General features: G+C 34.8%; 1 protein-coding gene across 26 annotated transcripts in view; it reads left to right on the top strand.

The window, feature by feature from the left end:
* MCTP1 (multiple C2 and transmembrane domain containing 1) overlaps positions 1–20939 on the top strand; it is a 525474-nt gene that overhangs the window by 287533 nt on the left and 217002 nt on the right. For 22 of the 26 annotated variants that reach the window (XM_047089179.1, XM_047089144.1, XM_047089082.1 and 19 more), the window contains exons 4-6: positions 3443–3522; positions 7495–7606; positions 16818–16856. In XM_047089179.1, the coding sequence (XP_046945135.1) occupies positions 3443–3522; positions 7495–7606; positions 16818–16856 (231 nt within the window). The remainder of the gene's footprint in view (positions 1–3442; positions 3523–7494; positions 7607–16817; positions 16857–20939) is intronic. The other 4 variants (XM_047089153.1, XM_047089172.1, XM_047089119.1 and 1 more) reach the window with 1 other exon arrangement.

The raw sequence follows: 20939 nt of genomic DNA, 5'->3' as shown, positions 1-20939 counted from the left end.
GTACTCCCTGATGCAATTTTTCAGGGGAGGCAATTAAATCAAAATGCTAAATAAATTCATTTATTAGAATAAAACATTTTTTGTTCTAAACTCACGTGAGAATGAAGAGAGGTGTTATGGAAACCAAGCAACTTTTATCTAATGTTATCTAAGGTTTCCACCTCTCCCAGGAGATGTGTGAAGGCAAGCATCCCATCTAAACTGTTCACATGTGAATTCACAGTGCTTCCCTCACAGTGGGTACCCAACTCGTATTTGCTAAATTTAAATGTGTTCTATTCTGAACAGAGTATCTTGCACAACTTAATCTGAATCCAACCTCTTCAAAGCCCCAAGTTTTGGGGGGAAGTGACATAAACTTTTTTAGCTTTGGATTCCTTATCTGAAAAATGGAAACAACAATACCCTGTTCACTGAGTTCTATACAACATAAATTTCAGAATCTCCATAATATGTTTAACAGATAACAGTGCCTAATGGATAGTAAATATTGAATAAACATTAATCAGTGTTCACTGTGCTTGTTGTTATTGCAGTGGGAGTACCTTTTCTTTCTTTTTTTTTTTTTAAGTTTATTTATTTATTGGAGGGGGCAGGGACAGAGAGAGAGGGAGAGAGAAAATCCCAAGCAGACGCCATGCTCAGCACAGAGCCTGACATAGGGCTCAGTCTCACGACCCTCAGATCACTAACCATGAGATCACAACCTGAGCTGATATCAAGAGTTGGACACTTAACTAACTGAGCCACCCAGGTGCCCCAACAGTGGGAGTATCTTTTCCTGTTTTATCTCTTCTCTATGTTCTGTATTTCTGAAACTTTCCCTAAAACAATGCTCCTTCTGACAGGTAGTTTATAGAACCTGGAACCAAGTCGCAAAGCTAATAATTTCATTAATGAATGGATTCTAGTTGTTACATTCTTTCCCATGGTTATGCATTTACTAATGAATAGGAAGAAACTAAAGTAAGCACCTAGCTTTAGGACTGGAGGAAAGACTTTCACCGTGAGAGTTAAGAAAGTTCGAATGTTGAATCACCCATTTGGACTGTCTCCTTTAGCCAGTTCACTGGATTCACAGCTCTCCACTTCACATGTATGTGTGTACCCCAGATGTTGGTTGATTATCACTATAGTCCCTAAGAGTTTTAGCTTTAGGGTGATACAATTAGAAGAGATTGCATAAGAGAAATTTGTTTAATTTTGAGTATAAATTTTATGTTGTAAAATACAGTATTTGTAGCCACTTGCAAACAGTGAGATGTCCGTTGCCTGAGACGTGGCAGTGTATTCATGTGATATGCCACTGGGCACATGACTAGATCTCAGAGGTGTAATTGATCAAGGAGAATATCTATTACAGGAGCACTGTGCTTTCTATAACAAATGTACTCCTGAAAGGTTGTATGTAAATCAAATGCCTGTGAATTGAATAATTTAGAAGGCATTAGGGGAACTTATCACTTAAGTAAATCCCCTTATGACTTCAAACTTAAGAGTCCTTTTGTAATGCAAAGTATTTATCTTCTTATTTAAATATCAAATTTTTTACATATTAAGTTTTTTTTAAATCAAAGGCTATCAATACTGGAGAAAAACCAAGGATGCAGGCTGCTGTACATATTGTTCCCTCTGCTTCAAGTTTTCTAACTACTGAGCCCAGTTGTGCTAAATTCTCTCAGCCTAATGGATTCTCACATCCTGGAGAGTTCCGTGGCCTGGTTGATCTTTTCAAGAGCTGGCTTACTTGTCCATGCTCATTTACTGCAATGTGCAATACAAAGATTTTCTGTTTGAAAAGATCCAGAAGCACAGCTCCAAACTTCATCTACTAGCATCTTTCTTCCATCTTAAAAGCTTTCCCTGATCTCTATTGTTATTTTTTTTCAAACGCTGTTCTTTTCTTTACAATACTTATCAAAATTTGGAATTATATATCACCTGTGCACTTCCTTGTTTAACATCTGTCTCCTTTACTAAACTGTAAACAATGATGATGTCAGCTTTGCTTACCCCTGTTTATGCCTAGCATATTGTCTGGTACATAATAAATACTTAATCAATATTGACTGAGGACAGAATGAGTAGGAAAACTAATGAATGGATGGAAGTTAGCCAACTCCCATTTTCTTGGAGTCTTTCGGAAATGGCCGTAATTGATCTAGCTCTGAGCTGTCTCTTCAGCCTTCTTCTTCCACTCTCCATATTTCTCACTCTGCTTCAACCACACTGACTTCTTGATGACCATTGCATGTGTTGGTCATTTGCTGTTTCTTCTGCCTGGAATGATCTTCCCAAACCGGCATAATCCTTCTCATCATTCTGGTCTCTACATGACACACTTCCTGCACAAGGCCTTCCTGGACTCCCTATCTAACATAGCAGCTTCCAACACGCCCCCTTAGACTTTTGTGTCCACAGTGCTCATCACTGAAGTGTATTTATCTATTTGGGTTTGTATACACTGTCTCAGCTCTTAAATGCAGGGTCCAAGAGATCAGGGACAATACTTTTTTATTTATCATAGTATGAATAAGAACCATGAAAGGCCAAAGAAGATACTGGATAAATAAATAGAAACACATTCTCTTTTCCTTTCTGATTGTTGTTGGTAGTTACATTGATATTATTTCCTAGTCTTCCTTTTGATGATAAAAACTAAATTTGATTTAACCTTAATATGACTTTACAAAAATTTTTAATAACAACACTTCAATTTTAACTTATTTGTATATTTCAAAAGACATTGTCCTATAATATCACAGAATTTATCTTCAGTGACCTGAAAAACATGAAGGAATTAGAATCATGTACTCATCACCAAGAGCCCACTATGGAAGACATATTTGTTGAATTTCATACTCACTTATTTTTCCTTCCAGTAATGCTAATATCCCTTCTATAATATGGGGGAAATATTCTAAGCCTGGGTTCCTCAGATTTTTGATGATTTACTATATTTTACTTGATTTTGTTATTCATCTTCCTTAAAGTTCTATTTGATATAAATAACAATTTTAAGTAAAAAATGCAATTTCCTTTGAATATTTTGTGAGACCCTAACATTTCAAACAAAGAAAATTTTTTTTAAGTTTATTTATTTATTTTGAGAGAGACTGAGCACTAGCTGGGTAGGGGCAGAGAGAGTGAGAGTGAGAGCGAGAGAAAGGGAATCCAAAGCAAGTTCTATAGAGTCAGTGCAAAGCCTAATGTGGAGCTCAAACTCACAAAACCATAAGCTTGCGGCCTGAACTGAAATCAAGTCAGATGCTTAATCAACTGAGCCACCAAGGTGCCCCTCAAACAAAGAAATTTGTAAAAATATTAGGAAGTTTCACTGTTTTTGATGACACAGACAACCAATATTTTATAGTCAAGGTATTTTCATTTAAAGCTATATTGTAATTATTTCTAATAATGCTTGGTCTCTTTGGCTTCTCAGGTATTTGACTATGATTTTGGACTACAGGATGACTTTATGGGCTCAGCCTTTCTGGATCTCACACAACTGGAGTTAAACAGGTAACTTTTGAGCCACTGTTATATCACTGCCTCTTGTTGTGAAGCTGGGCCTGTATAAATAGAGTGACAGCCGATCTGGGTTCTAGACACTGTTCTCTCATTTATTGTTGTGAGCTGTCATGCTAGCCAGCCTTTTTCAAGTACATCTCTTTTATCTACCCAGTGGAAATAATAGCATCTTCCTTGATTGTCTTATTCAACAACAGTTATTTGGAAGAAAAAGTCTAGGACACCTGATCTGTCCCCCAGATCTGTCCCCCAGACTAAGCACCAGCAATCTAGAGATAAAAGACAAATTCCTTACTTCCATGTTGCTGATATGGTTGTAGTGGGACATAAAGTAGATTATGCATGTAAATAGAAATGACTAGTTTAAGAATCAGGCTACCATACAGGAAATAAAATATGTATGTACTTTATCTCAAAAACAGCTACTCTCTTATCATCTGAGCCCAAAGACAGTCTAATTTTGCGATCACTGGTGATCCTAGGTTACCAAGGAGTGCCTCAAACATGAAGAAAGATTAGTTGTATTTCCTCAGTCACAATAGTTTATCATTGCTTGACTAGTTGTAAAGCTATAGAATTATTACTAGTATTAGTCAGACCTGGCACCTAATTATGGGCTTATATTTTTTTTAAATGCACTTCAACTGGAAGCTAAGAATTGATTAATACTACAGAAGGAAAAAAATATGTTTTAAAAGGGTCAAGCAGTACTGGGATAGGTTGCAAAGGAAGCTGTGAGATCTTCTTTGATGGTTTTAAGGTGTTTTATGTGATTATGTACGTGATGTGGCAGGAGCAGTGGAAAACAGGAGCAGAGAAATGGGCCAGATCGCTACTTTATATTTTAAATGCAAATTAAACAGAAATAGTAGAACCCCCGTATGTATCATAGTCAGCTAAGCTTGAGCACACTGGCAGCTTGTTGGTCTTCCAAAAGCCATTTTTGCCATGGACTGGACCAAAGAACAGACTTTTCTGGACTTCCTGCACGTCCTCTATTCCAGTCAAGAGCTTAGCACAGGCTGACCTAATGATAGAATGTGGGTGATTGCCGGCCTCCCACTCACCACAGTGGAAGGAAGTTTCCTACGTAGTGTTGTTGTTGTTGTTGTTGTTGTTGTTGTTGTTGTTGTTGTTTTTAAGTTTATTTATTTATTTTGAGAGAGAGAGCCCACACGCAAGAGTGAGTGGGGGAGAGGCAGAGAGAGGTAGGGAGAGAGAATCCTAAGCAAGCTCCATGCTGTCAACACAGAGCCTGTGACAGGGACTCTATCTTACAAACTGACATCATGACCTGAGCGGAAATCAAGAGGCAGATACTTAACGAAGCTCCCCAGGCGCCCCATCCAAGATAGTGTTTTATGTCATCCGTTACCATGAAGACTGAGCTCCAGCTCAATGGGCTGTGGTGTTCTATTAAGACCACAACTATTTTCTGTATAGATTTCTGCTAAAGGATATGAAACCGCTGTATTTAATCACAGAGCATAAATCTCTCTTTTTCCCTATTAAAGATAAATCATTGATGAAAGATAACCTTAAATGGAAAAATATGGGATGATTAAGAAAATAAAAAGACATTTATCCAAGCATTTGGTGTTTATTTTGCCACTTTACTTATTTTATGTATTTAATCATTCCTTCCTCCCAAAACTATGTAAACACCAAATTACTACTTTTTAAAACCACATGATGGTGTATGCCATTACATTCTGTGTATAAATCAATAGTCCCTAGGTGTAGATAAATGGATAATAATACTAGCCATATAAATACTTATGTTATTCTGTAATGCATTAAAGTTTTTCTTTGAGAGAAAATCATCATCATCGTCATCATCAAGCAATTGAAAATGTTCTTAAATCTTTATCATGTAATCATTATAAAAATATAATAAGTTTTCTTTTAATTTTATATGTACTCATTATAGGAAAATGAACCAAATCAAATTGTAACTCCATATAAAAACATGTATCTATGTATAGTATTTACATACATTCTATAATGCTTAACATGAATTTGTTAAAATGAAAGGAACAAGTTGTTGCTGTCAAACCACGGTGATTAGTTGTAACTATCGGAGCCATTTGTATCACGACTGTTATAACATGTATATTATCAGTCTGACTAATTTTTCATGTTTCAGTTAAAACCTCTGACACTGGGGAGCACCTGGGTGGCTCAGCCAGTTAAGTATTTGACTCGTGATCTCAGGGTTGTGAGTTTAAGCCCTGTGTTGAACTCCATGCTGGGCATGAAGCCTACTTAAAAACAAACAAAGAAACAAAAAAACCTCTGGCATTGGAAAACAGTTCATCTTTTTCATAACATTATTCCTTGACTTTAAGCATCATGTAAAAGTTTCCTAGTATTATAATACCTTAGCCTTAAAATGTATCTTTGGTTCGGGCGCCTGGGTGGTTCAGTTGGTTAGGCGACTGACTTCAGCTCAGGTCATGACCCCACAGTGAGTTTGAGACCCAAGTCGGGCTATGTGCTGACAGCTCAGAGCCTGGAGCCTGCTTCAGATTCTGTGTCTCCCCTCTCTCTACCCCGCCCCCTGCTCACTGTCTGTCTCTCTGTCTCTCAATAATAAATAAATGTTTTAAAAAAAACTTTTTTTTAAAGGATCTTTTGTTCTCAATCCTGGTTTATGGGAAAATCACTTAGAGAGCTTCATAAACAATATAAATTTCCAGACCCAACCTTGATCTATAGAACCAGGGTCATCATAGGTAGAATTCAGGAATATATACTTTTTTAAAGCTTCCCAGTGGATTCTTATATGCAGCCAGGATTGAAAATTCTTATTTGGACCAGCTTTCCCCACCAAGCCCTCTCCCCAGTACTAGATTCCAACTGTAGCATTTACTAATTATTAAGTTCCCTAAAGATAATGATATTATCACTGATCTTAACCTCTGGTTTTTACCCAAGATTTAGCACAGTGTGTGGTATTTCATATGTGTTTAATATATGTTTTGTGAATGGAATGAATAAGTGACTGAGCAAGTAAGGGAACGTTCCTAATTTGCCAACATTTAAAGATTCAGGTTTTGTGTCAAATATTCCACAGTCCCTTAGGTTTATTGGGGGTAGAGGGGCATGAACTCCTATTTGTTCAACAAAATGAACCAAATCAAATTATATATCAAACATATATGTATATATATAGTATATGCATATACACTGTAATGCTTAACATGCATTTGTTAAAATTGAAATATATGTTTAATTGAGATATAGAAATGAGATATTACCTACACATTGTCAGTTCAATGTGTGGTTGGCATTATTTTCTAAAATTATTTTGGGTAATACTGAGTAATTCATAATCTCTTCTTCAGACATACTTAATTCTAAAGCCTTCTAAGTATTCACCAACTTGAACAAGTAGTGGTTTCCTTGTGTTTCTGAATCTAAAAATTGTTTAGGCATAGGTTTAAACAGCCAAAAAAATATAGTAGCATTATTGTAAACAATGGACTCTGTTAAAAATAATTACACAATAAAGAAATATATCTATGATGCATATAAGGCAAATTATGTATTATCTTTTCCTCTTTTACCACTCATCTCTTTATTCTAAATCATGTAGTGGTCTGTAAATGACCCTCATTTACTTGTTGGACTCAAATTTATGGAAAATATCTGGCTTTCTGTGTGTTTAGAGATTATAAAGAAGGTACTTGTACATTTCTCTATACTTTTATAGTTTCTTAGCTTTCTAGAACCACAGAAAGGACTGAGACTTACACAGTGAATCCAAGTACGTGCAGTTGGTCCACAATTTATTGGATAAGAGTGCATTAATGATATTTTAATAACAACAGAAATTGGACCAGGAAAGTAAAAGAAAACAAAATTTATTTTCTTCTTAAAAATAATAAATTGTCAATATAAAATATATTTTTGGCTTATATATTTAATGATGGTTTACAATCTTAATATTGTATATCATAGGCCCACAGATGTGACCCTAACACTGAAAGATCCTCATTATCCTGACCACTACCTTGGAATCATTTTGCTGTCCGTCATCCTTACCCCTAAAGAAGGAGAACACAGGGATGTGGTAAGTTCCCCCACAGCCTAAGAGGAGTGCTTTCTTGTTATCACTTGGTGGAATGTCATGAGCTTTCTTTGAATCCAGAGGTGATAATAAAAAGAAGCAGCATATGAAAATCTGGCCTGTTCTTTGTTTCTGTAAGTATCCTGGGTATCGCTAGTCCCTGTGTATTGTATCTTTTGAATTCAAATTTCCTGTTCTGTGCTCCAGATCAGAACCTCTTGTGGTAAATAAGGGACACGTTTGCATCTTTTATTATAATTTCATTTCCCAATTTCAGACATGTTATATTGTAGACAAATGGTAGTATTCATTCAGGGAATACATTTGCTGCTGAACTGAGTATTTGGAATTCCGTACCGAGGTATCCAGACCCTGATGTTTTGACTGTATTGTCATGCGTACCATCACAAAGAAAATGAGGTGAAATTATAATAGAGTTTCTGCTTTCTGGTATTTGTTTGCTGAATGATAAGTGAATACTCTTCATCTTCTTGATGGGTTTCCATTAGCTGTTACCCATTTTCCAGCACTGGCTGTCTGTACTTCCTTGCACACCATGCTGCAGTGAGAAACTTACAAGGGAGACAGAGGAGCCAATTACTCCAGCATGTTGAAGTGACATTAAAAAATATCAGGTGTGACCTGCATCAGTATGCTGGTCAATGCACTTTCTGCCACAGTTTACCGGAGAGTCCTCGTTAGACTCAACGTGCTTCCATGTACCGGGAGCTGCTCTCACAGGTTTTGATTATAACACATTTTAGGAGTAGACATAACTATTTGGGCAAGTTCACATACCCTCCTTTAGCAATGTATGTATTGCTGTCTTCAAATAATGCATGATTAAAGTTGGTTTATGTTGTCTGCTGGAAAGGTATTCTTGACATTTTTTCAGGAGACTATAGATTAAAATAGTGAATCCCAACTTCAAATTTGGAAGTGTTTTAAACTCATTGGAAAACTCACCCTTTTCAACAAGTATTTTGCTCTACCCTTTTAAAAAATTAAACAGTGAGTACACATTTTCATACTCTGTGTTTGCTAAGTATGATTTAAGTATCCATACTTAATTCAGTGAGAAGTACATTTCTCTTTCCAACAAGGACTACCAGATACCTACTGTGAGAAGTTAACACAGTAAAAAAAAAAGTGTGTAAGTGTGCACATGCACAGGCCCATGTGTGCAAAAGGAAGGGTAGGTGAGGACTTTTTTTTTTTTAACAGAGAATATTTAGAAATAGAAACCCATCATTGTAGAAATCACCAATTCAGAATACCTTATTTCACCTAGTGGAAGCCAAGGAGTATATCCTAGCTGGCTAATCCATACACAGGAATAAATTGTAAGTGTTTATTTATTGCTTTATTCAAATAATGCTAGTACTGACCAAACCTACTATAAGCCAGGTCCTATGCTAAACCCATAGGATACTATAGAACTTATATCCAGTGGAGAACTCAGGGATCAAATCATTAGTGAAGGAAATTTAAAATGACAACTGTATTGAGTGCCATGAAAGAGAGGTACATGTTGCTGTTAAGAGGGAATGTAGTAGAATTTGTTCTAGTTAAAGTAGCAGGAATTCTCTAAGGAAGCCAAATGAGACCTGAGATCTGAAGTGTGAATAGGAGTTAATAAAGCAAAAACCAGGAAGAGAGAAGATATTTCAAGCAGAGGAAACAGCACATGCAAAGGCCCTATGCTGCACTCCAGTAATTGAAAAAGTACTGGAGCTCAGAAAAGATGTACGCCGAGGAGAGTGTGGGAGATCATGGTGCATGACGACAGCGGACAGGAGATGCCCAGACCATGTAAGGACTGTTGGCCATGTTAAGGTTTGTGGTGATTCTCCAAGAGTCTATGAATAGGAAGTGGCATAATCATATTTGCTTTTTGAAAATAGCTGTGTGGCTGCATTGTGGAAAACAGGTGGAAGAATGAGAACGGATACTTGGAGACCAAATAGGACTAATTATTTCATAAATCCTGGGGGAAGATGATGGAGGTTTGGATTAGCATTATCAGAGATAGAGATGGAAAGAAATCAGCAAGTTTACTGGTGAGAGATAAAATCAACAAAATTTAGTGATAGAATATTCTTGTTTGGGGTTCTTTGTTATTTTAATGAGGAACAGCGCTTCATAAATGAAAATACCTAAGTGCCTGAGGTCATATATATCCCAAATTATTCGACTGGCAATATTATTGGAAGTTAGAATGATATGGTGGCTGGTTTAGTTATTTGGGTGATTTGATGATGGAGTGTCTGCTGAATTTTTGCATAAAAGGAATATTTATGAAGTGCTCTAACATCAAACTGATGGTTTGAGAGATCAAGCTAGTACCAAGAGACCTTATGGTGAAGCTGCTGAATTGCTCTAAACTGCACAGAAATGAGTGTCAGCACAGGCAAAATGGTCCCAACATTATTTTTTCTTTAACATTTCTTGTAAAAATCTTCCAGTCTCCGTAGCTGCTCAAATTTATTATTTCAGTTCAATGTCCATTTAGACAAATATCATTTAAAGGTATTACAGTGCCTGATTATTGATCATCAATGATTTATCACACATGAATGGGAAGAGAACAGGTGGGTTACATGAAGCAGTTGCTTGTCAAAAATATGGTATGATTCATCTTTTCTTCCTTTTCCATTTTCCTCATTGTACTTTCCAGCCCCATTCACCCTTAACACAAAGAGGCTTTCCTGAAATCTTTGTGCCATTTTCTTGATTCAAATCCCTGCCTTTTGCTACTCCAGCTTTTTGAAAGAAATCCTTTACTGCCAAGAATTGTTCATGCACTGCCTTACTTCATGCCCTTGCCTTCAGAGTTCCAAATAGCACTGAATTCATTCTGCTGTGGCCAGTGAAAAATGATGTCTTCTCCCCTCCCATACTAACATTGACTTTCACCTGAGAATCAAGTAGCTTAGCTAGGGCTCAGTGCCTCAGGAAAGCACAACCTGTTGCAGCCTGTATCAGAGCCAGCTTCTGGCTGGTGACCACACTGACCTCAGTCATACCTGAGGAATGGAGATAAGGGTGTCATTATCCAGGTTTCAGGTTGACTGCACTTGCTCTTCCTTGTGGGTGTGATTAACAGCTGGGAGCATGGGAGTGGTTGCAGAGAAGCCAGGGTAATTCTGGTGGCATCCCCAGTATCCTGGCTAGTCTGATGTCCTAGATTTGAATCAGGGTTTCTAAGCATGTGCTTATAGGATGAAAATTTCTAACAAAGACATAAATTTGCTTCTGTTTGCTTGCTTGTTTTGGTCTATATAACAATTGTATAGCTATTTTATTAAGATCTCTAAGACTGTTAAGCAACACTAATATGAGATTTTGAAACTCTGAACAAGGACCATTTGTTGGCTGGGCAGGGTTCAAAAAACATTTATTGACTCTATAAGCATTGTGCCAGGTTCTATAATGTCTTCTTTATCCTTCTTCTAAGTGTTCAGTGACATGTGTTTATTTCTCTAATTAAATGGAAACTCCTGATGAGGGACTTTAAAGCTCTCCAATGAGCACCATATGTTCTGTCACTGGTAACCTCTGCCCCAGCCATGCAAACTCTGGCAGATCTCACCTTCTCTCGAGTCCAGGCTTTCTTCACTGTCATTTGCCCTACCTAAATTACTTCCCATCAACTCCATTCTCTATCCTATCACTTCTGGTTAAAAAAAAAAGTATATATAAATTATTGCTTCTGATGATCTTTTTTTTGACGACTGCATTCAAAACCTAGTCGAGCTTTCTGTACCTAGTGGCTGTTCAATGAGTTGCAGATGAAATTCTATGAGGATTTGAAGGGATACTTCAAAGGTCCAGGGAAAGGTATTTTAAGATTTTTTTTCTTACTTCAGTATTTAAATCCCTGAGATTGTCACAAACGGTATTAAATAATTATTTAATTTCCTTTTGCATTCTTAAAATTAGTACATTAATGATAATCTGCTTAAAATCAGTCTGTGTTGCTCTATGAAGATATTAATAATAATGCATTAGAAGCATGTCACTGTATTTTTCTTTTTGTCACGTGTCTAGTATTACTCCAATATATTTTCCTGGAATATAATTGAAGTTTTTTAGTTAAAAACAATCATGGATCCAATGTATCTTCAACTTGAATTTTTGTATGCTTGAAATATATATTATATTGCTTAAGTGAAAATGCTATTGTGAAATTTACAAATTATCCAGGAACAAATCTTATTTAGAAAAATTCAAACTCAAAATATAACATACCAGAAATCAGTTACTAAATGCCTCACAGTTCCATATAATATCTAGCATAATATATAGGGAAGGAATAGAGGATGATTTTTGCATTGATCCTCACACAGCAAAATTTTAAAAGTTCTGTTGTCTTTGATTATTAGCACAGAAATCATCTATTTTAAGCTTTTGGGATTTAAGATTTTAGTCTAAGAATTCCATATTTATTCTTATGCCTATATTTATAAAACTTTGCTAAATATTTTATATGTGTTAAAATAGAGAATGGAAGACAGGAGTTTTCAAGAGCCATTAACAAATAAGGTCTAACAATCAAATAGGAAGTAGAACATTAATGTTAAGAAAATGCTATCAAAAGTAGGAATAAATTAAGTGTAAATACAGAGTACTTAGCATCAAAAAGTGCCAAAGTTTCTAAATCAGTTATCTTGCAAGTTTTTTTATACACTGTTAATACTGACACTACATTCCATGAATAATGCAGTTGGGATGATTTCTCCTTGTGTGGATTGCCAGTTCTGGAAATCAGTAAAACTGAAGAATGAGTTGAAAATCCTACCAGCCTACTGAATCTACTAAAGCCTCTAAAACATGCGGTGTCTAATTACAGCAATTTGAGGAGTATAGTATGAGTAATAGCAAAAGTATTTCAAAATTGCTTATATTAAAATCTTGTCCATTGAGTTCATCATTGAGTCTTTTAAAAAAATATCAGATGTGAACAGATTTATATACATTTTTTTTTAAGTTTCCAGCATTGTGTGTATGAGAAACCAAAATCTTCATGGGGGGCAGGGGCATGCTGATGAATTGCATGATACAACTGTCATTTCTGTTTCGAATGCATGTCTTGTTTTTGAGCCTATGAAAGTCTGTAGCGCATACATGTGTGTCCTGTATATGGTATTTTGGTCTGATAGTGTGTTTGAGTTCTTTCTGGCTCTTTTTCTAGCAGAGTTCAATCCACAGCTTTCTTCATTGGAGAATTTGTGAAATAAAAGTGAGTTAATTTGTGTTACACACTCCTAGACCTACAAATTGCTTGGCTAAAGCTAAAAAATAGAAGATTATAAGAAACATATGAATTGACTCTTTGGCGAATTAAATTTTTTTTTCATGATGGTTTATTTTGCTAATTTTTCTGAATTATAAAAAACACTTATAAAAAATTTAATGTTTTATAAGATGTATACACTATATTGTCTAGCTATTCTGTGATTTTTTTTATATCTATGGTAACCATGTAATTGCCTGAAAAATGAAAGCAAAAAATAAAAGCAAAAAATGGATTGAGATTGTAGAATCTCATAAAAACATAATCAGTTCTGCAGCTCTATCACAGGCCATATTTTTATGTTACTTAATTCTTTCACTGGCTTCAAAGACAGTTGAGATGTTAATGAAGAATTTTGATGATCCTATAATAATATTAGATAATGATGCATTCAAAAACAAAATTCATATGTTTCTCAGCTTAAGATCATAGAGCAAAAAATAAATCTTATTTTTCTATAATTTGCTTTATCTCCTATCTTTAACATTCCCCAATCTTTCTTCTCTAACATGTCTCATAGATTAATAGTATGTTTGTTAAATTCACTTTTTTAAAACTTTTCCCCTGTTTTCAGCTTTATTGAATCTAGCTTAACCCAAATATCTAAAAAGAAAAAGAAACTTAGGAGTAGGATGCTTAAACACATTGTTTATCCAGTTGGCTTGGCTCAAGAAGCAGAAATTTCATTCTAAAATCCAGGGACCATTTTATTTCACCATACACTAAAATAAACTCAAAATGGATTAAAATCTAAATATGAGACCTGAAACCATAAAAATCCTTGAAGAGGGCATAGGCAGTAATGGCTCTGATGTCCGCCGTAGCAACATTTTTCTAGATATGTCTCCCAAGCCAAGGGAAATAAAAGCAAAAATAAACCATTGGGTCTACATCAAAATAAAAAGTTTCTGCACAGCAAAGGAAACAATAAAACTAAAGACAATCTATGGAATGAGAGAAGATATTTGAAAATGACATATCCTATAAAGGGCTAGTATCCAAAATATGTAAAGAACTCAACACGCAAAAAGGAAATAATCCAATTAAAAAATGGGCAGGAGACATGAACAGACATTTCTCCAAAGAAGACTCACAGATGGCCAGCAGGCACATAGAAAGATGCTCAACATCACTCATCATCAGGGAAATACAAATCAAAACTATAATGAGATATCACCTCACACCTGTAAGAATGGCTAAAATCAAAAACACAAGAAACAAGCATTGGCGAGGATATGCAGAAAAAGGAAGCCTCTTGCACTGTTGGGAATGCAGTGCAGCCACTGTGGAAACAGTTTTGAGGTTCCTAAAAAGTTAAAAATAGAACTACCCTATGATCCAGTAATCATGTTGCTGGATATTTACCCAAAAAATACAAAAGCACTAATTCAAAGGGATACGTGAACCCCTTGTTTATAGCAGCCTTATTTACAATAGCCAAATTATGGAAGCAGCCCAAGTGTCCATTGATTGATGAGTGGATAAAGAAGATGTTGTATATATATGCACAATGGAATATTACTCAGCCATAAAAAAGAATGAAATCTTGCCATTTGTAACAACACAGTTAGGGCTACAGAGTATAATGCTGAGCAAAATTAGTCAGTCAGAGAAAGGTAAATACCACATGACCTCACTCACATGTGGAATTTAAGAAACAACACAAATGAGCAAAGAAAGAGAGAGAAAGAAACCAAGAAACACTCTTAACTGTAGAGAACAAACTAATAGTTACCAGAGGGGAGGTGGGTAGGGGATGGATGAAATAAAGAATGGGGATTAAAGAGTACGCTTATCATGATGAATTAATTAATTAATAATTTAAAAAATCTAGGCACATTTTGGGGGTCACTGGATCTAATAATAGAATTCTAGAAACCAAATCAGGAAAATAATGAATTTGTTCCCACAACTGCCAAATATTGCATATTTATACTTTGGGAAATCGTTAACTTTTTGTTTGTATCAGTGTCCCAGTCTGAAAAACGATACCTTGCAGTCTATTTGTAAAGCCAATTTTGAGAGACAGAAAAAATACAAACCCTATAGTTTGCTTTACATCATGAGGATTTATTTTATGCCGTGGCTCTGAGTCAAGGGATGTGGTTTCGAGCAGCAGTAGTAAATCTGTGTAATACTGAGTAGTGTTGCCTTGAGATTCAACTCTTCCTCCTGTTCTTAGCTCCTTTTTCACAGTATACCATTTCTTACAGAATGGAATTTTAGGAGATCCTTAGAAACTAGATGATGATAATAAACGGCCATGAGTTACAAGATTTTGCTTATTTATTTATTTATCTTAATTATTCTCACTTGATTTGACTGAAAACATTGTCTCTAGGAATTATCATCCTCTGTTCACTGAAACTCTGCTTTCTCAGAAAGTTGAAGATTTATTGTCTGACTCCCAGTGGTGGAGGTTTTGTTAATATGGCATGCCACAAAAGTATTTGGTTTCCAATTGCCTTTTAGTGATGATGGAGAAGGTGTGGTGGAGGTGGTGGTGGGAGTGATGATGATGATGATGATGATGATGACAATAACTCACTTAAGATCAATAAAAAACATTTATTACATGGCCACTGTATGGACACCTCCACAACCCAATGGTAGGTTTGGTTGCTTCAAAATAAATTGCACATTAGTACTTAGAAAACATATAAAATATTTCTATAATAGTATTTGATAATAATGCTTTGCCGTTTCCTGGCTCCATTCAAAATAAAATAGGGAATTATTGTAACCTTAGGAAATCCACTAGTCTTCCATATTTTGGTCAATATTTAACACAGGGGATATACAGGGAAAATATAACCTATAAAAGCACTATCTACAAAGAAGAAAAATGAATCCTTATCTTTGACAATTTCATGTTTTCCTCTTTTCCTGTCCTAGAACCTTCACATAATTCTATTGTCTTGGTTTAGGCCAAAGGTTGTCTTCTATACGACTTAATCTTTTATTAAAATTTTCTTTTGTATTTTTGTGATTTATGAGTGGTTTTTGAAATGGTCCTGCTTTATAGTGAATTCTGCTGAAGGAGATACAGTTGTTAAAGGTACCAGTGTGCCTCCTTAATATACAAATATGACAAGCACTTCAAAAGGTATATTCTTTCTCCAAATATTCCCTATTCTTCACTTCATAAGCATTAAAGATAATGTTAAAGCTAAGAGAGGGTAAAGAGGTTAATCAGGAAGTTAATACCACAGTGTTCACTGAGAAAAATTTAAAACTGGGGAGTAAATAAAATATCTTTGGATTTTTATGACTTACTTTATTTAAGAGACCACTGATCTTGGGCACTCATTACAAATTTCCATTAACCTTAAATAAAACTTGTAGCCATAAATACTTTTTACTATGGCACACACAGACAAAAAAAAAAAACTAATTTAAAGGATATGTTATGGCTAAACATTTAGCAGGAAGATCTACTAATATAGCATTTTTCACATTTGAAAGCATTTTCACATTTGAAAGATTAATTGGAAGCAGAGACAATTCTAAGATGCCACCAAAGCGACAGGCTTTTGAACATGTTTGAAGAGACAAGTTACCTGGTCGAGTCAGTACATCCTCAACCTCCAGCACCAAAAGGAACCATCGCCAATCATGAGATGCAATTTTTTTTTTCCCCAGCCAATAATAAGATATTTCAAATTTTCCATTCTATTTAAAAAATACCGTCTCATTTCTTTATACAAAAGAATAAAGCAAATGAACTCTCACCAGAAAGACTGCTTGAATGTTAAAGGTGCTTCTTCTAGCTGTGTGTACGTGATGAAAACAATTTTGTCTTGTATACTGGTTGCTGGAAACTGCTGTTTAAATGTTAAGCTTCCTCTAGAAAACAATTGGCTGCCCTATTCTGTACTTGAGTGATAAGATAATGAAAATGCTTTATTTCATTTACAGACAATGCTAATGAGGAAGAGTTGGAAAAGATCAAGTAAGGTAATGGCTTAGCATGTGATCTTTCAGCTTTTCTTGTTGAGAAGAACTATCAGCTGCATTTCCAAATCTCTCTCATACCTCTTCAAACTGTACCACAGGATTTCATCACCCTTGTTCTTTTTTCCCCATAACTTTAAGTAAATCACGTGATGCTTTTTTTAAGTAACTAGAAATCACACTGATCAATCACATCTACATCATCCTCTTGCTAATGCCTGGTCACTTCTCAGCATCTGGTTTCTGTTGTGTGTGCCACAGGGTCTAGAAAATGTCTTTGCTCCCGATCAGGAATAAAATGATGGTGTTAGGGTAGGGACCACTCCAGAGAGAAGGAAGATCCATGTAACTCACTGTCTTTGTTCACTGAAAACTAAAAGTGAGGCTTTCTAAACTCAAAAATTCCTCTAGGGCTACATCTGTGGAGCCTGTAATGAGAAGAGTTTTCCATCATTGCCTCTTCTCACTTCGAGAAATAAATGACTCCTGGGAGTGAGAAGAGTTTATGGTTCCTGTAACTTACAAAGTCCTTGCTCTTCTTATAACTTGTAAAGTATCTAAGATACAAACTAAACTCTGTATTTGTTGAGTGGTGGTACCACTCTTGGACACAAATAAATATCAAGATGAAACTGACATTACTCCTTGAAATAAAGGGATTTTATTTCTAAAGATCTTTGTTCAAATTTCCATTTAAAAAGTCAGCACTCATTTTTAAGTGTGAGTAATTTTTTTAGACCCTGGAACATGACAATCTTTTTTTTTTTTTTTCATTCTGATTGAATCATGCTATTACTTAAATTTGTCTTTAATTTTGTCATTTTTATTACTGTGAATTAAGAAAATATTTACATCAAGATGTTTTTGTATTTATGGTAATGTATTAATTTGCTATAACAAGTACTTCTTACTGTACAGTTTCTTCTCAATTCTTATAGTATTCATGACAGAAAGATAACTTGGCTCACAAAAAGGTCAGGGCTACATTAAAAATCACCATTACATTTTAATAAAGTGAAAACCATTTACTAAAGAAAGTTGCTGAATATTTCTGACTTAGTATTCACTGTGTTTTTTATTGACCAAAATAAAGTTTCAAAAAGTCTTAAAGAAATATGTGCACTGTTCATGTTGGTATTACATATTTTTTGTAATTATACTTCAAAATTAGTATTCTATAAAAACATATATTTTTTGAAAGTTGTGTAATTTGACTTTCCTTATTCTGTGTCTACATTATGACACAGCTGGGTAAAAACGTTGTAATTCATTAATATATATCAATATTTCCTGTTCCAAATGCAGTTAAGGTGTAATGCTAGAGCAGGATATTATATAGTAGTTAGTATTAATTAGCAAGAATGATGCATTTATTGTAGTATAAAAGAAAGAATAAATATAAAGATTCTTCTTTAAATAATTTATTTAATTTATATTTAAATTTAATTTGAATAATTAAGTAAATATAAATCTGCATCTTTTACTTTGGTCTACAAAAAATTAAAAAACATCTAATAAACATCTATTCAACACTATTGTTACTTCTAAAATTCTGAAAGTTCTAATTTATTATTAATAATTCATTTGCACATGCAGACTGGCTTGCCATTTTTCTCGCTTGCCATTGAAGATACAGAATTCCCTGTGTCTAGCTTTGCATTTACTGGGGTAGTTGGCAGATTATTTTTAGTTCGAATGGTAATATGGCTTTGGGGTTTTTAGCCTAAGGGATTTTCCATTTTATAAAATTTATTGGGGATATTGAGTGCTGAGTAAAGGAAAATCAGTTCACTCATTTGCTTTTTTTTCTATGAGAACATACTGAACACCTGTTAATTGATTCAATCATCACTGTCCCCTAAAACATTTGTCATATTCATCCACATTAGTGTTATAAGAACAAGGTGTTAAGTTCAAAATCAAGGGAAAGTTTGTAACTTCATTTACCACGCAATCCATGGTCGTTCACACACACTGAAACTGCTTCCCCAGCTCCTTCCTTCAGGAATTAATGGAGGAAGAATGATGTTCAAGCAAATTGTGCTTCCCAAGAAACTAAGGGATAAGTGGCTGTACCATGTAGCTTTATGTATTATCATGTTACTGTTTTGTGGAAATGTATCCCTTTTCTAATTATTTCAATCTTCTCCTTCAAGACCCTGTGCCTAAGATTTTTTTCCTCTTTTGTTTTTTGTAAAAGGATATAATTTATTTGCCTTACAGTCAAATACAAGTATTTTACCTTTGATACAACTTCGCTCAAAGTCAAAGGTGAATTTTTCATATGAACAGGTCATTTTTTTCTTTGGAATCTTGACTTGTGAGAATGAGGTCTCCTGCTTCTCTGGAGCAGGACTGTTATGTGCAGTCTGTGTGTGGGTACCAACGGTGATTATAAAATCTGAGAATTATGAACTCTGTGGCAAAGACTTAAATACAGTCTGATAATGTTGCTAGACATTCTCTAGTATGGAGTTTTTCTTTCTCTTCTTGTTTGTTTTGTTTTGTTTTGTTTTGTTTTGTTTTGTTTTGTTTTGTTTTCAGAAGTGACGTAACCATGGAAAGGGAAAACTAAATTGACATAGTTATGTTTTAAATATGCACATCCCCCCCCACCCCCCGTGTATGCAAGTGTATCAGCTCATGGGGTTTCCTGTTACTTAAATATCGGTTCATCATGTTCGTCATCTTGTCAATAATTGATTCTTTCAATGGAAATAATATTATTTGTGGCACTTTTATAATGTGGAATTGTATGTACTATTGAAAATAACTGAATAGCCAACTTGAGGGCAGGGAATTATAATTGCTGTTCAGGACTGACTTCCATATAATTTAGAGTAATTGTGTTACCATCTAACACAGTTTTAGGAAAATAAATACACCTAAACTTGCCTCTGACAAGCAAGAATGATACATGTTGTATTTGAACGGTATGTTAACCAGGAAATAATTATGAATTTCTTCATAGCTCCTCTTCTGGGAATGATAACATCTTTTAAAACTCTCATTCCGGTTTTCCACAAGCATACTTTCCATCTTGCACATTTGTAATCCTGCCTCACACTCAGCTGTTAAAGAAAAATGTTATTTTCAGAAGAAAGGGATCAGTGTCTCCCTAAACTTGGGCAACTGAATAATTATCCTGGTCAAAGAGGTATACTTACATGACAAAATGCATTTTGGCAGAAAAATGGTAATGCTTTGAATTATTGCAATATTTTATTCTTTAGAAGAAGCTTATCATTGATAATTTATTCTAAGGTTAAATTATTCAGCAAGAAAATTTCATGAGCTCAGAAGAGAAGATGTATATGTGTTTTGTGAATAAATTTTGTGGGGTCAGACAAAAAATAGAAAAAAATAATGAAATAATTGCCTGTCAGACCGACAATAAGCAGAAATGATTTTACCCTACATTGTATGTATGTGTGTGTGTGTGTGTGTGTGTGTGTATTTTAATGTAGAAGAATTAGTTTATCGATGAGTGTGATAATAAACTTATGTACTTTCAATAAATCGCTTTAATTACATGAGACATAACCATTCTGATAATATAAAGATATACACACTGCAATTCATATTCTCAACAATAACAGTTTAGAAATCTTTTAAGAAGAGATAATCCTTTGAATAATATAATATGGACTTTGTGATCATGTCTCATTAGCATATCTTCTGTTACTTGATGGCTTATTTTTTTAGTAATATATCTTTTTTATAAAGATTTTATTATAATCACTTAGCATAATTTTAATGAACTATAAAACACTTTATTCACTGGTGAATGAAGCAATTTCTAATAAGACTTTTGGCAAGGATATTGTTAATTTAAACTAGAGAACACTTTCCACTCTAAGTCTGCAGGGCGTAGTTAAACCTGACACCTTGGATGACACATTAAAAATGCATCAGTGAAAACCTCTAAGTGCTTTAATTTAAGAAACGTTAGAGAAACAGATTAACACATTTTTAGGTATCTCACACAGTCCGACATAGCGGGGGTGGGGGAGAGAGTCATTATTTAGCAGTTATTAGGTTCTTTCTCCAAAGACTTCACATCCTGATAATAAATAGATGATTTTT

This window comes from Lynx rufus, unplaced genomic scaffold (assembly GCF_022079265.1).
Source record: "Lynx rufus isolate CCGP_SWC_20201006 ecotype Redwood Valley unplaced genomic scaffold, mLynRuf1.p SCAF_1, whole genome shotgun sequence".
In the NCBI taxonomy this organism is placed as follows: domain Eukaryota; kingdom Metazoa; phylum Chordata; class Mammalia; order Carnivora; family Felidae; genus Lynx; species Lynx rufus.
This window is presented reverse-complemented; position numbering and strand designations above follow the sequence as displayed.